At 37.7% G+C, this 16,991-nt stretch overlaps 1 protein-coding gene across 3 annotated transcripts in view; it reads right to left on the bottom strand.

Moving 5' to 3' along the window:
- The window catches only part of ccdc57 (coiled-coil domain containing 57), a 55,661-nt gene that overhangs the window by 21,173 nt on the left and 17,497 nt on the right, over positions 1-16,991 (bottom strand). Inside the window, exons 1-11 of one of the 3 annotated variants that reach the window (XM_049464918.1) lie at positions 15,699-15,868; positions 14,828-14,914; positions 13,461-13,895; positions 11,739-11,847; positions 10,370-10,471; positions 10,122-10,279; positions 9,968-10,042; positions 5,067-5,267; positions 4,090-4,248; positions 1,918-2,080; positions 1,570-1,690 (exon numbers count right to left, since the gene is read on the bottom strand). In XM_049464918.1, the coding sequence (XP_049320875.1) occupies positions 1,570-1,690; positions 1,918-2,080; positions 4,090-4,248; positions 5,067-5,267; positions 9,968-10,042; positions 10,122-10,279; positions 10,370-10,471; positions 11,739-11,847; positions 13,461-13,858 (1,486 nt within the window). In that variant the 5' untranslated portion in view covers positions 13,859-13,895; positions 14,828-14,914; positions 15,699-15,868. Of the gene's footprint in view, positions 1-1,569; positions 1,691-1,917; positions 2,081-4,089; positions 4,249-5,066; positions 5,268-9,967; positions 10,043-10,121; positions 10,280-10,369; positions 10,472-11,738; positions 11,848-13,460; positions 13,896-14,827; positions 14,915-15,698; positions 15,869-16,991 lie in introns of those variants that run through there. The other 2 variants (XM_049464917.1, XM_049464919.1) reach the window with 2 other exon arrangements.

The raw sequence follows: 16,991 nt of genomic DNA, 5'->3' as shown, positions 1-16,991 counted from the left end.
TTAAAAAATATTTCAACATCTCAATTAGCACCAGGTATTAAACCACTGAGCCGCTACAATATATATATATATATATATATATATATATATATAATCTTTCTCTTACTGTTTCATGTGAGCAGCTGTCAAAGCATTTCACTGCTAGTTGTACCATGTCTGGCTATGTGTGTGTCAAATTAACTTTAAAACTTTAAACTTGGAACTAGCAATGCATACTAAGAGATAATCCCAGCAAACTGCTGAGAGTCAGCCAGAATGGTAAAACAGCCTCACCGTAAAAGGGATCTTAATAACCTTTCAAAAGCTCGGCTAGTATGTAACAATAGAGATAATGGGTTTAATAACCATTGGAAATGCAGACATGCTTTGTTTTTCCCCTGTCAGAAAGAGCAGTTCATCTTCCTAGACTCTATTATGGTCTCTCAGCTGGGGTGGGTGAGTGCAGTGGAGTACTTTTCAGGGTGGGAGACACGAATCGCAGGATCACATTCAGGTCAAGACCGGGTCACACGAGAGAAATGCTAAACTGTAAGTTTGGACAGTTAACGTGTGACAAAACGTGGCTGAGGCACAGGTGCAGCCTGTCACACTCAGCTGTTTGAAATGAACGGCACAGTTGTGTTTTCAGATACAACCTTTCCTTAAACACATTCACAAGAGGCAGTGTGAACTTTCAGAGTAACATTCTGTTAGTGTCAAAGCATCCCTTGCTGACATGCTATTTAAAGGCCCTTAAAACATTGCATGATAAATGACCTATAAAGCAGCTGAGGGAGGAGATATGATAACGGTCAAGCTCGACTCTGACCTCTGCTAAATGTGATGGCAACACTTAGAATAGCTATAGTAGCACACCTTCCTGTAGTCAGGGTTGCATATCTCTATTAGCACTCCATAAAACAAACTAAATCTATTGCTAAAATAATAAGTTATAATAAGAAGTACACTACAGAGATAAAACTGGGGTATTGGGATCACGTCTGGCATTGCTCAGAGTGGCAACAGATTCAAGTTTGACTGCTCCAAAGAGTTTCATTGTATTGGAAATACTTATCTACAGGGACTAACCAACACCTGTTTTAGCAATAGGTGCAACATAAAGTAAAAAAAAAATGCATTCATTAGTAGAGGTGCCCATAAATATTTAGACATTAAGATTGTGTTTTATTTTACAATAACAGTTGGCAGCAATAACATGCTTAAACCTTACTTATCCTTATCAAGGCCTGTCACAATTGCTGTTTTAGTTTGAGTTATATATTGTACCAAACGTTATTGCAACAAATGCTATTATTGCCAGTTTCATGACATACATAAAAGTATAGTAATGCAATTACACCCTTTCAATTTTACAGAGCAATTCAATTGTAGTTATTAAGCATGTGCAGAAATCGAAATAATAAATAATACATGAAAGAAAAGCTGTTTTTAAACTAAATGAACACACCAGCACATTTACAGTAAAGAGATCTCCTCACTAAGTAAACACAATAGACAATATTGAGATCAGAGGTCATGTTCACATATTCTACAATATTGTTGTATAGCATATTTGTTTTCTCACCTGAGAAACTGTGCTTGGAGAAATCTTGACCATAGATAATGCCTTGTCTCGCTCTATGGTGACACTTTTCAGCAAAGTCACAGTCTCTAGCAGCTCTCGCTCCTTCTCCCTCAGTTCAGCGGTTACCTGAAGGCACATAATCTAGTTTACAATCACATACAACATAACTCTATGGATCAGTCATGGGTTAACTTATTGCTCTTGATCTTTTTCAGGCTCCTGAGGCCCTCAGAAGGATTCAATTATCATCAATGTCACTGTTACTCTGTCCACATTAAAACTGAATAGCTTGACTGATTTGGCTAACTTTACTTTACATTTATTTTACTTTATGAAATTTCCCGTTAGCTCACCTGATCTCTAGCCTGGGTCAGACCCTGGATAAGCTCCTCGCTCTTAAGGTAGTGTTCAGCACGTACTTCCTCACACCTCCGCTCCCAATCCAGCTCCAGCTGCACACGCTTCTTCTCCAGAGCTTGCTCTCTCTGAATGCCACTGGCCAACTGCTGCTTATATCTGCTCAAAGGACACCAGGTTTATTAAAATTCAGTACCGGGTTGAAAATGGCTGAATGGAATTAGGCATGGTCTTTCAAATCACATACAACTAAACTATGGATACAAAACAATCTGATAATGTGCATGCAGAGATTCATTTTCTTCTTCTTCTCCTTCTTCTTCTTATATTATTATTAACATTAAAAACATTATTGTTCTAATTCTTAGTCTTCAGTATAGACAAAATACAGCTCTGTTTATTTCACTATAAAGATTAGAATTCTGTCTGACATTACATAAAAAAACAATTAAGCAGGCAAAGAACCATTTATATTGTTCTTTATCTTCCTACGATATTGTACACCAATGAGCCGAACAAAAAAAATCCACCTGTCTAATGTCTAAAATTGTTATGGTTGTCACAAAGAGAGCTCACTCGACAACACCTACAGTGATTTCCTGAGTTATGGGGCAAATTAGCATTAGATTTGAATTAGAATTAGAATTTCTGTCCTTTTCTTTGTGTGCTAGACCTGTGCTTGTTCTGGCATGGATCTAGTTCATCTCATTGGTAAACAGTGCACGAGTACCCAACCAACCAAGTGATATAAAAGCTCACAGCACTCATCAGTTCAGATGACCTTCTTCAATTACTCTTCAATTACTTCAAGGTCCTGTCCAAATGTTTGTGTGCTCATTGTATGTATCTTTGGTTGCAGACAAGGTTTAGCACTATCTGTTGTTAGGTGTTCTTTCTCTAACCAGCTTTAAATTCAGGAGCCTTTGTCTCTGGTCACCTTGAGCGCCAGACACCTAATAAAATGGATTCCTAATTACTTTTCAGGGTACCATTGAGTATGTTGGTCACTTTTTTCTTTGATACTCTGAATCACAAAGTGGAACTCACACATGGATTTTTTGAAGACACTGTAAACTCCCAAAATGCACTGGTAATTTATAATAAACAGCGTATCTAATTACATGAGCTCAATGTCTAGTTGCCATGTAACATACATTTAAACAAACTGGAGCTGACGGTGTTTGCTTATATAAGCCAGTAATAGTTACAAGCTTCTGGACACTGTAAATTGTCTATATATGTGCTTTATTATTGGAAGACTTCTATTTCTAAACAACATAGTAGTCAATAATTATTTATTGCATAAACAGCACAGTGCTTTATGTAACTGTAATTTAACTTTTTGTTTGTAAGGAGCATTACATATGGCAATTCATGTGTGTGTGTTTATGCGGCAGGTAATGATGCATGTTAATAATAAATGGTGTACAATTTCACTTGTGTTTCAGTTTCTTCCTATATAGCTAAATTTTAAAGTGGCAGGCTGTATTATTTTGTTTCTAAACTAAATGGAGAAGGTATAAAATATTGTGTTTAATGGTGCCAGTGTGCTGGAATGACCATCCCTGCTAAGCCTGATATATTCATTCCTAAAACTGGAGTGTCGGGTCGAGTTTTGCAGGAGCCTCTGAAAAAGGATTCGGCTCAGTTTTACTGAATGCGAGTGGCTGGTGGAGCAATGGAGACTTCAGAAGGGAAAACTCAGAGCTCAGTAGCTCATTCACTCATAGTAAAAACAAAGTGTGTATTTGAAGTAAAGTTTCTGAGTTAGCGTGCTCTCTCTCTCTGACTGAACATAACCTGGAATCAGATTCATCCGCTCTAAAAGGATACCGCATCACACCCACCCAGTTTAAAATTACTCTTCCGCATGCTCTGTGCAATTACCCATTCTCATCAAAGAGGGCCCAAAATCCCAAAACTTACATTAGCTTTAATGAGGGAGTAGGGATCTACTTTTGTCACAGACAATATATGAGCAGATTTAAAAATGTTGTCTTATGTGCCTACTAAACTGAAGCTTCATTAGATAATCCTTGATGAACCTTGTTTATAAAAAAAAAACTACAACATTAAAATACAATAACTTAACAACGTAATTTAAACCAATATCAACTATGTTACTCATCATACTTATGAATAGGTCTGGGTCCCCTGTGGACACTCACCTCTCCACATCCTCTTTACACTTCTGTAGCTCTGCTCTCACTTTAGCCTCTCTCTCCCCCGCAGACAGCAGCTCTGTGTCCTTGGCAACCGTCTCTTTGGAGACCTGCGTGATGTAAGCATCCCAGCCAGCCTGCGTCTTCTCCAGCTGTGTGCGGAGCCTTTCGGTCAACAAGAGATTCTCTGAATGATAATTAGGCAAGTGTAACTCATGTTCACCTGCTGCACAATGATGGTGGACAATTGTGAATAACAAAAGAACTATGGGTGTATCTACTAAAATAGTAAAAATTAAAAATAACTTTTAACTGTTAAATGATGAATCATGTTTGATTAGCTGTTGTCAAAGATGCCCACACACTTCCTGTCAATTTATCTACACTCTCAGAGAACAGCAAGTGCCTGTTAGCATAGCAGTTACTCCCACACCATCTGATCATGCCTGTCGGACTGCCAGTGGGAAGCATTTTTTCAGCCTTTTCAAGACATCAGCATGACCAAATGAGTCAAAAGAACAGCATGTGCATGAAATCCTACATGGCAGGATATATTAGTGCTTAATGCAGCATGCAAACAACCATAAACAGACACACCAGTAGGAATTCTATCTATCATTGTGTTCACAAAGTGTCCAAATCATCTTTTCTCTAGATCAGTGATGAATTATTCGTTACTGAATAATGTATTGTCTCATAAATATATACTATTATCATTGTTTATAATGGCCATTTATTGGCATTTGCAAGGACTATAGCATAACATGGCAAGTATACTATTTATCTTATAATTCTTCTCTTTATTTTTTATCTTTGCAAAGATATTGTGAATCCTGCCCCAGGACTATTTGTATCATATAATATCTATACATTGTGAATGAACCGGCTTTGGATCATCAATAAGCTTATGTGAAATTTAAAATGTATGTTGTTTTTTCAAGGAGCAAGTCACTTCAATGTGTGCATGTGCAGCTATGTCTCACTCTTGTATCTGCTGATCTCTGTGTTGGAGGTCGTTTTCATGGCCCTTTTCTCGGCTCTCCTGCTCCAAGTACAGTCTTTCCAGCCGGGTCTGTAACTCTGTGGCCTTTTTCTTCTCCTCCCGCAGGTCACAGCAATGGGCCTCCTTCATGGCCCCCAGAGCAGCTTCTCTCTCCCTAGCTCTTCGTTCCAGCTCTGCATGCCTGCAGTCAGTAGCAACAACACAGCACACCACTACTCATCACTACACTGCAGGAAATCATGCTCACCCTGAAGCACATAACTATTTATAGTGTATCTTCCACAGTGCAGTTCATGCCCTCTACATGAGTGACTTTGCTGATTTATCTTGTTTTTTTGTATTCAATGCATAATTCTTCTTTAAAATGCAGTAAAAAATACAAGTTTAAAAACATATTGTGTGAATAGGGCTGGACAATTAGCAGATATCAGTATATATCGACACAGACTTTTTTTTAATATGGGCAATCTGATTTTTAAACACATTTCAATGTCACTAAGGACCTGCATAAAGCACCCAGTGTTTTGAGATTCATAACTGAAGACCAAAATAACATTCAGTCATCAAATACATATTAGATCCATCAACAAGACATTGTCCTATGGCATCACCTATGGCACCACCAAACTGGATTACTCGCTAATTATCGACTAATGAGCAAGTAATCTATCTTGAAATAACAATAAGAATTGTATCTAACCTGCCATGGCAGGCTGCAGTATTAGCATTGCAGCAAACCCAGTGTTCTAGGCTTCATAATAATAGTCAGAAGTCCTCTGACCATTTAGTGTTAATAATTAGATATAGGAAATAATATATCTAATATATTATAATATATATAATAATTAGGGCTGGACCCGAATATTCGGGTATTCGGATATTCGTTCGTTGAGTAGGTATTCGGTTTTTAATTTTGGTATTCGGATATTCGTTTTTTTTCTCCTTTCCAGAGTTCCACCTCACTCTAACCACTTCTGTTTTCGCGGGTCCCGTCAGAATATCTTGCGCGCGGGACAGAACTGAACTGTTATTGACTGGAGCAGGAGTTTAATCCAGACGATGCGGGAGCAAATTAATAAATAGTTAAGAAAACTGTAATAATTGTAAAAAAAAAACCCTAAAGAAAACTCTCAACGCGCAGGATGGACCGACACACACACGCACACACCGATGGTGTTTGGACTGGGGTAAGGAACGGGACCGCACTATGTGGCGGGCGGGCGCGGGATTAAAAGAAGCAATTTTTTTGCGGAGCGGTAACGAGACAGAAACGCGGGAGCGTGGAAGAGTGGGTTTAAAAATCAGTCTCGCGCAGACCTCTATTATACATGATAAAAAAAATGCAGGCTCTTCGAAACTGATTTATATAATAAAACGTAAGGGGTAATGTGGCAACAGTAGGGGCTAAATCGGTTACAAAAGCCTGGCCTACAAAAATGATGTCTGAACGAATTTCCTCTTATCTAATATAATTTAAAATGGTTTAAAAATATAAAATAATTTCTAAGCAAACGAAATATTTAATATTGAGCTTATAGCCCAAGTGCAAAAATACAAAATCAGTAATACGGCTATGCCCTGCACAATGCTTAAACCGAAATAGACCAAGTACAATAACGTCATTAACAATGACTTTCCTCTACTCTAATATAATTTAACATGGTTTAAAATATAAAATAATTTCTAAACAAACGAAATATTTAATATTGAGCTTATAGCCCAAGTGCAAAAATACAAAATCAGTAATATGCCCTGCACAATCCTTTAACCGAAATAGACCAAGTACAGTTTACAATGACTGTCCTCTAATATAATTACCAATGTTTAAGAATATAAAATACTTCCTGAACAAACGTTTTTTTTTTTTTTTTTTTTTTAAGCAAATAGCCTAAGTGTGAAAACACAAACAGCAATTTACTGGGCTGGCTTGCGCAGCGGAGAAACCGTGCAGCAGCAGCCTCCTAGCCTGCTTACTAGGGCTGTGACGATAATTTTATTACCGCAATACCGCGGTTATGGGACGTCACCGCGGTGATGAGCTCATTACCGTCATTACCGCATTTTTTTTTTTGGCTGTCAAATCTGATTGACTGCGTTTTGAGCGGTAGTAAAATGCTCCATATAGGCACAACTGTGGTGAATTCAGTATTAATATGTCAAGTGTAAGTCCTACACTATAGGGCTGTGCAATATATCAAATATATTTTGATCGCGATAGATATTGGTGTCAAACGATCTCAAAATTCATAATATCGAATATAAAATTTTTTGTCATTTATCTGTGCTGCCGCTGCACTGGCGCGGCGGCGAATGGGTTAAGCAAAACGCGGTGCGTGGTACTCATTGAGGTCAGAACAGCTCTGGAGTCTCCTGCTCACTTCGTCTCCATTGAGGCTGCTGAAGAGAGTGAAGATTAGCAGCACTAATATTGGCTCGGAAATGGAAGCTACAGGGCAGGCTCAGTAAGTTGAGAAAAAAGGAAGAAAAAGACTCAGAACAGAAGAGAATCATCTGCAAGTTTTGCCGGAAAGTGGTGTCTGCACCTCTCGCCAACACATCAAACTAATTCACCCACCTCAAGGTAAACCATAGAGCCATGTAAGGTGTTCCGTGGTCACATTTTGAGAAAGTAAAATATATTAATTCATTGTCTGGCTGCTGGCTGTTCTGCGTGAGCACCGCGGAGAACGCGCGGCATTGCGCCTCAGTCTTGGGAAAAATAGTAAGGTTGGTTGAAGTGTAGTTCAAACAGCAAAGCAATGATATAAAACGATAACCACCATCTTTACTGAAATGTTGTTATCTGACCAAGTCTGAGGTAAAATGCGCTGCGCCTTGTCTCTTTCACAGCACGCGGAACTGAGTTCAGAACCGCTACAAATATAACCATATAAAACTCAGTTCAGATAAATAAACTTCAGATGAGTAAGGACACGTAAAGTGAAACAAAAATTGTCAAACATAAAGGACAGGTTTCTATTATTTTAAAATGGAACTAATGTCTTTTTTTTGGTCGGTTGTCTCTTGCGAGCCGATTTCTTAACGTCACGACATTTTAATCAACATATTATATGACGCGGGTCCCGTCAGGATATCTTGCGACACAGACAGAACTGAATTGTTATTGGCGGGAACAGGAGTTTAATCAATCCAGAGGATGTGGGAGCACATTAATAAATAGTTAAGAAAATTGTAATAATCACGCAGTGATTCTCATGCACGCAACAAAAAAACCCTAAGCACAAAAAAGGAGCGGAGAATGGACCGACACGCGCACACACACACCGATTTTTTTTTTGTAATGTGGTAAGAAACGTGACCGCACTATTCAGCGCGGTTTTAATAAATATTTTTTTTAATTTTAAGCACTAAATGTAATTTATTAAATTTATTTAGGACCGCGGGGCAGGTGCGGCAAAACTGTGTATGTGGCGGGCTGATGCGGGATTAAAAGAAGGTTTTTTTTTGCGGAACGGTAACGGGACAAAAAAGAAATGATGTCTGAATTAATTTCCTCCAATCAAATATAATTTAACATGGTTTAAGAATATAAAATAATTTATAAACAAACGAAATATTTAATATTGAGCTAATAGCCCAAGTGCAAAAATACAAAATCTGTAATACTCTGCACTGCACAATTCAAACGAAATAGCCGTAACGCAGCTGCGCTCCTGCCCTGCGATGCAGCCGAAGCCTGGTGTGAGGCAGCAGAAATTCTGGGGTGAAAACTACATAACTACACAACATAAGGAGACATAATGCACTCCAAATATTCAGGAGGGAAGTGAAATAAATGATACTGTACAGATATAATCTGTATCTAGTAGATATTTAATGAGAAATAAGAAGAGTGTGAATAAAAAAAAAAAACAGACGCCTATCACAGACTTCTTGAGCCTTGAGCCCGAACGGCCCGAGGAAAGGGGTGAGAAATATATTTTTTTCGGGGCCGGGGGTCAGTGGAAAATTTTGCTGTGGATTAATTCGTCTTTTTTTTTTAAACGAATAGTAGAATATTCGCTACCAATTACTGCCGAATATCCTGAGCTCAAAACCGCTATTCGGGCCAGCCCTAAAATAGATCTATGGATGGAGAAGGGGGAGGCGGACAAGCTCCTCCTTCAAAAAGTCTGCACGGAAAAAGACAGGTTAGCTGTACAATGACGAATTATACAGGCAGCATATGTTCACTTGTTATGCTGTATTTATGGTTTATGTAGAGGTTGTGTGTAGGCTGTATGGTTTGAAGAATAAAGATCTGTTACCAATAAATTTGTGGTGTTTTTTTTTTTTTTTTTTGGGGGGGGGGGGGGGGGTGTTTTGGGGTCTCGCGGTTAACCGCAATATCGCGGTGATGCGTCAGTTTTTTACCGCGGTTATAAAAAATCAATACCGCCCCAGCCCTACTGCTTACACAGCGGATAAGCCGCGTGTGGGGCAGCAGAAATTCCGGGATGAAAACACAAAGAAATCTGAGCTAAAAACACAGAAAAAATATGGGGGATAAAAACACCAAAAATCCGGGGTGAATATGTCTCGTCGGTCAGAGCAAATTGAACATTTTTCAGTGGATTAAAGGGGCCGTGATTTGCTTTTTTAATTTTTTTTTTTTTACCTCTTTTTTTAAAAACGAATATTCGAATATTCGCTTCGAATCAGTGCCGAATATCCGGAGCTCAAAAAACGCTATTCGGGCCAGCCCTAATAATAATATAACCTCCAGTTGTTATATCTTATTTAGACTTTTCTATCTAAACTTTTGATTTAAATATGGTCAAATACCACAATTCTGTTAAGATTTGCGTCTTAAATTAAGTCATGTTTGAGTAGTCTATGATTTCCGGAAAATTATATCTGGCATATGTAAAGATATCTTACTTCCTGTTGTTGACTTCTGCTTCCCTTTTTTGCTTGGCTTCCATCTGCTTCAGCTTTTCCTCAAGCTCTTTTATTCTGTAAAACAGTATCAAATCACTTAATATAACTTAATTAAATTAAACACACTGTTGTATGAACAGGTTAATGTGAATACCTAGAGTTTTTGACGGCAGCTGTGTTCTTGAGGTCCCAGTCTCTGTTCAGGATTTCTTTCTGAGCTTGCTGACAGAGCTCCTCAGACATCTGAAGGGCTTCAGTAGCCTGGCTGTGTGCTTGGGCATGGACCTCCAGTTCTTTGCTCAGGAGCTTCACCTGTTAATTAGATTATTATAGGAATTCAGGAATACTATTTGAGTTTAACAGACTCAAAAAAGCAGATGAAACAACATGACTAACACTTACCTTAAGCTCATGGGACAGTACAACATTGTGCATCTCGTCCAGCCTCAGATTAAACTCATGCTCCCGCTTTCTCATCTCACTGTCAAAGTCTGCCATCATTTCCTGTTATGGGTTACAGAAAAACACAATTTAAGCAGTCACATCACACACCATTTCAAATCACTGCATCTGAGTGTGGACCAAATTTATTATATTTTATAGACTTAGTCTGCAGTTTAGTGAGCAGCTTCCAAGCTTGCCACATCCTGTCGTCATCACTGGCATGGGCTGTGTCTCCCGTTTTTTTTTTTGTTTTTTTTTACACAATTATTGCTTTGTAGAATGTTGTCAATTTGATGTGATGACTTTTTAGGCTGATTTCTGCCTCCCCCTAAATTATGACTAATTTCAAGAGCACATCCAGCAAATTGATCAAAACAGACTATCCTTAGATTTATTTTATGTCCGTTTATAAATAAAGGTTAATCTACAGTTACAATAGATACATGAATCACAGCTTTAATACCTACACTGTTTTGTGATGCAGCACTGGTTCTTTTCTTTAGCTGTTGTTGAATGGGTGATGACTGCATGCTACAACTTCAGAGACAAGTTCCAAAAAATACTGATGTAAATAGTTTTATACAAGACCAGTGGATTGAGGGCTAAGTTGATTGCTTTAGTACAGACGGAACACACTTTCATGCAAACTCCACAGAGGGAAAAATAAGTCCCCTTTTCATTTGCAGTGCTGTTGATCAGTTACCCATGATAAAGTTTAACTTTAGCTACCACACGAGCATGACCACACTGACGTGTTAAATAATCAGCTGTTAATCATATCTCAGTACTTCCCGTCTTACAGTCAAATGTCAAAGGTTAACAGTGCTGAAACAAATAACACAAAGCCTATTCTGGATATGACCAACACAGTATATCACATTTGGCTGAACAACAACCCTTAATATCTAATCCTTCATCAGGTTCGCGTGAGAATTTCTCTGGTAATCAATCCCCTGAGATCAGAAACCCAGGAGAACTGCCAGCTGGAATCATCTCTTGGTCACATAGCTTACTTTAAATACCACACAATAGCTTGGCAAGCAGCTCCCTGTGGGCCGAGCATCTGCAGACTAGACCAGAGATTTATAGTCTGATCTTTTACACACAGTTAGTTGAAAACAGTGATTTAACCACGTTTACTAGTTTGTAAACTTTTTAAATGGTCAGTGACTTAAATAGCAAAACAGCTAACTTAAATGGGCAGAGTAAATGTTTTGCAAACTGAAAAGAAGCTCCTCAAAGTACTTCATGATTTGTGAAACACAATAACCACTCACTAAAAGTGACTTTATCCTGTGTTTGAGTCTGTTGGCAAAGTGTGTTGTACCTGTTTCTGCAGTGCCAGCTCCCCTTCAGATTCCTGTATTCGCCGCTGGAGATCCCGTTTCAGTGCCTCATTCTCCTCCCTGAGTTTTTGTATCTCGTCCTCTTTTACACTATATAACAACATTACAACAGAGTTTGTATCTTAATAAACTGAAGATGTTAACGTCAAACAAAACTGACCTAAACTGATAGTTACTAATCAAGTAGGGGTGTGACGAGATCTCGTGGCACGATATCTCGCGAGATTAAAACGCGACAATATTTCTCGTCAAGCTTAAACCTGTCTTGAGGGGAAAAAAACAGTAGGTGAGCTCCACGGCACAGTTAAAAAGCTCCGCACGACAGTAAGTGAGCTCCGCAGTACAGTTAAAAATCTCCGCACGAAAGTAGGTGAGCTCCACGGTACAGTTAAAAAGCTCCATGCGACAGTAGGTGAGCTCCGCGGTACAGTTAAAAAGCACAGCGCAACAGTATGTGAGCTCCGCGGTACAGTTAAAAAGATTTGCGAGACAGTAGGTGAGCTCCGCTGTACAGTTAAAAAGCACAGCGCAACAGTATGTGAGCTCCGCGGTACAGTTAAAAAGATTTGCGAGACAGTAGGTGAGCTCCGCTGTACAGTTAAAAAGCACAGCGCAACAGTATGTGAGCTCCGCAGTACAGTTAAAAAGCTCCGTGCGACAGGGCTCTTACTGTCCAAACCATAGTCTTAATATGACTGGTTATGGTTATGCATAGTTAAACCACAAGAGATTTAGGAGAAAAAAAAACACAAACCATAGGCTTAATATGACTGGTTGTAGTTTGCACTTATTGTTTGCACTATATAAGACCTATACAAGTTTTATTCTTATTCTTATTCCTATTTCTTATAGAATCAATGTGTGAGAGAAACCAGTCTGTTAAGTTTGCGTTATATGGTTTTGGACGTTTTCTTTAAAATTTTATTTTTAAATCTCGTCTCGTCTCATTCTCGTGAACCCAGTATCGTGTCTCGTCTCGTCTTGTGATATTAGTGTCTCGTCACACCCCTATAATCGAGTTAATCTAAATTAGCATTAAGTTTATATATTTCAAATCAAGCAATAGTAGTAATAGAGGTCAACATCATTTATGATACTATATTTAAAAAAAAATAGTCCCAGAACTGTCAGTCAGCTCCTTGATTCATTGTAGAACTTTGATTTAATGTCTAGCACTGTAGCAGAGTGAAGCGTTATAAATAAAATGTAGTAGTACTGCCGTCTGTAGCTGTTAGCAAAGCCCAATGGCCTGTAATATAGAATTACTTGTGCCGCTTTATATCAAACATGTTGATGGGGTTTCTGAGTGACGCAACCATCTAAACATAGGCCCTGCCAGAGATTGCCAGTTTATAGCGAAATTTGATTATGCTCTCTGAGACGTCAGTGGCCAGGATTCTTAGATAGCATAATTTGTAAGTAGAACAGCCCATCCTCTCTCCCATAACTTAGCATGACGTAAGCCAGTGCAGGCATCTAGTAGCTTTTACAGCAGAACTGGCAGTTGTAGTACTCCTCCAAGCTTATTCTGCAGTCCAATCACATCACATCACATAAGTAGCAGCATGAAAGCATATGGTAGCTTGTAGGAAGAGCATGCTAAATGTTAGCCAGGTGACAAAAGGTTCATGACATTAAAAGGTACATCTAAGTGTCTTCAAATGTCTAATGTTCCACAACACAACAACAATAAGATTCTTTACCTCTGTATTCTTTCCAGTTGAAGTCTGTGCTCCACACCTCTCTTCTGATACTGTGCCTGCAGATCTTGATTCTGTCTCCTCTCCTCTCCTATGGTTTCCTGGAGTCTTGCTACCTGTATCCTAAGTTCACTGAGCTCCTCATGTCGAGCACTCTCTTCAGTGCGAACTTGAACAGCCATGGCATCATAGACTTCCAGCTCTCTATCCCTCTCTTCCAGCACACGCAGGTTATACTGGAAGTCATCACGGAGTTGCGAGAAGCGTTCTCTTTGGCTGAAAAGTTGGCTAGTGGCTTCGGCCAGTGCAGTCTCCAACTGCTGGATGCGCAGGGCCTGCAGCTCTTTCCACTCTCTCTCCTTACAGGCCAGCTGAGCCTCAAGGTCCCCCGAGTCCTGCATAGTTAGGGCTTAATGCCTGAGTATCAGCACATCAGCTCTGCAAAGTACGGACAAATATGTAAACACAAGAACAAAATGATTTAAATGTACAAATGCACAACATTAAACCTAGTGATGTACTGCATGCAATATCTTTCTCCTACAATAATACTGTAGCTGATTGTGGCATGTCCACCTATGAAGTTGAATGAATTATTGAATGAATGATTAATTACATTGAGGACATGGTTTAGGTATAAAAACTCAAGTGTTGTTGTTTTTTTTTTTTTTTTTTTTTACCAAACCCAATCTAAAAAAGTCAAAGCTCATCAAAAAAAATACATGGAAAAGTTTCCCACTAGTAAATATTTTATATACACAAGACCAGTCAAACGTTTGTACACACCTCTTGTTGTTCAATGTGTTTGTTCTTTTATTCATTTACATTTTAAATATTATATTAAATATAAATGTTATAATAATAAATATATAATGTTTAAATATAAGCTATTAAAACTATTTAAGCTATATAAGCTACACAGTAGGGGTGGGCGATATGGCTCTAAAATAATATCACGATATTTCAATATTTCAGGGTATTTTCGCGATAACGATATACTTAGCGATATAGGAAAACTAAAATAATTCATTCATTTTAGGAATATAGTATAATAGTATAACAGAATAATCATAATGTGGCAAAATAAATAATATAGCATAAAATAATATAATGCAGCAAATAATATTGCAGAAAATTTAGTGCATGAATTTAAACTGCAAACTAAAACAATTAAACAATAAATACACTTAAAGCTTCACAGTAAATAATATACTACTTTTAAGACGGAAGAGCCCTATGATCACGATATGGATTTTTAATATCATGATATTTCTGTGTCATGATATATTGTATACGATATAATATTGCCCACCCCTACTACACAGCTATACACCCTTAGTATTTTCTCAGTGGCTTCATGAGGTAGTCACCTGGAATAGTTCATGGAGATGCTGAACAATTGCTGCTTCTCCTTCACAATGTCATTTAAAGGATTATTTGAAGAAAATGAGAAATGGCTGAAATAACAAAAAGATGCAGAGCGTTCAGACCTCAAATAATGCAAAAAAAAAAAAAAAAGCCTGGTTTTTGATCACAGTTTTCATGCATCTTGGCATGTTCTCCTCCACCAGTCTTACACACTGCTTTTGGGTAACTTTATGGCACTCCTGGTGCAAAAATTCAAATTCAGCTTGGCTTGATCTTCCTCTTAATTATATGCCAGAGATTTTCAATTTGGTAAAAATCAAAGAAATAATTTTTAATTGGTCTCTTATTTTTTTCCCAAAAGCTGTAACGTTATTAGTTAGCTACTTTGCATGCAAATAAACGAACTACACGCGTCCAGAAAACATTTTGCTAGATAACTACCGTTATCTAGCTTAATTTAATGTAATGAAGTAACTTTAATGAAGCCAAGACACATTAGTTTTAGCTACAGAATCCAAAGCAAGAAACTGGCTTTTCTAAAAGTAACATGGTTAGCTAGGTAAGGGGCTGCTTGATACACATAGCCAGGTAGCCAAACTAGCTTCTGAACAACTGTGGCTAAAGTTAAGTTAAATAGTTAAATAACCTAGTTAATCCAGCTAAAGTTAGTTAGCTAGTTAGTTAACTACAATGATTAGCTAATTTACCGCGCGCTTGGAATTTTAGCGTTAGCATTAAGCTAACGGCACACAAAACCCTATAAAACGCGCAGAGAACGACAAAAAACTCAAGGAATACAAGAAATTAACTCTTTAAATGAAAAATAGAGCTATAAAAAGTGCTGAAATTTTAAGGCAATAAACTGCATATTACCATTCATTACGGAGGGCTACCCTGTTGCCATAGAAACAGCCGTCAAATGGAGTTACACTGAAAGACTCCGTGTAAAACTTCCCTCAAAAAGTAGATCCCATCTGCTTAACACTGTGACGAGGTGGGTAAGCCAGCTCCCGAAAGTAAAAATGCATCTCAGGGTTTTGAACCAACCGCCTGCTAAGCTGCAGCAGAGCCGCCCAGGCAGTTCGTACAAAACCCTGGGATGGATTTACATTTTCTGGAACTGGCTTACCCACCGCTACACAGTATACAATAAAACAACGCAAACTGTTGGAAAAAAATAAACGTAAATACGTTAAATTATGGTCTCACTTAATCACTTAAGTGATCAAAAAATGATTTTATCTTATATTGCCTCATAGGCATCTGTGTTGAAATTCTGACAGTAAATGTTCATTTAAAGGTTTTTGTATAATACAAATTATTAATATTAATATTATTAAAATATAATTTATACATGCCACAGTACAATCTATAAGAGTACAATACAAACAATACATTAATATTTAATTTAAGTAAACTATAATAAATACATATAATACAAAAAGCAATACAAATAAAACCATAGTTATGAGTCAATGGTAAATCAACCTAAAGTCAATGTGCCAAAAAATAAATCAGTTATGAAAACAAAGACCTACAGTAAAGTCCAGTAACACTATCCAATTAAAAAAGGAATTTATAAACACATTTAAAAATGAATAAAATTTCCCTCCAAAAAATTGCCAGTGATGTAATAAAATTGCTTAATATGTAATTAAAAACTAAACTATACAATGATATATTTTTATATATAAATAAAGAAATACATGTCCATATATTAATTTTCTGGACACAATGGCAATTTCCAGATAATCATTTAGGAATATTACTGTATATATTAACAATTGCTATAACTTTAAGTGGTATAAGACAGGCTGCACAAGCTCAAAACAGCTAATAACTGCACAAAATAAAACACAACTGGTTACTTGAGAGGAGAGACACACCTGTGCCTCAGTCTCTGGATATAACTTTAGCAGCAGGTAAGAAAAGGTGGAGCCAAAGGAGGGTAGGGCAGAGTTGGGCATCACAGGGCTTTAAAGGCTCATTCTCCGAATGGGAGAGTCCAGTCAGCTTCTTTCCCAAGGGAGGATAGAATTACTATAGTTCATTAAAGGTCACTAGACATGTTTACACATAGTACTAGACAGAAATAAAGGAGGCATAGCTAAATATATATATATATATATATATATATATATATATATATATATATATATATATATA

Source organism: Astyanax mexicanus, chromosome 15, assembly GCF_023375975.1.
Source record: "Astyanax mexicanus isolate ESR-SI-001 chromosome 15, AstMex3_surface, whole genome shotgun sequence".
Taxonomy (NCBI): Eukaryota; Metazoa; Chordata; class Actinopteri; order Characiformes; family Acestrorhamphidae; genus Astyanax; species Astyanax mexicanus.
This window is presented reverse-complemented; position numbering and strand designations above follow the sequence as displayed.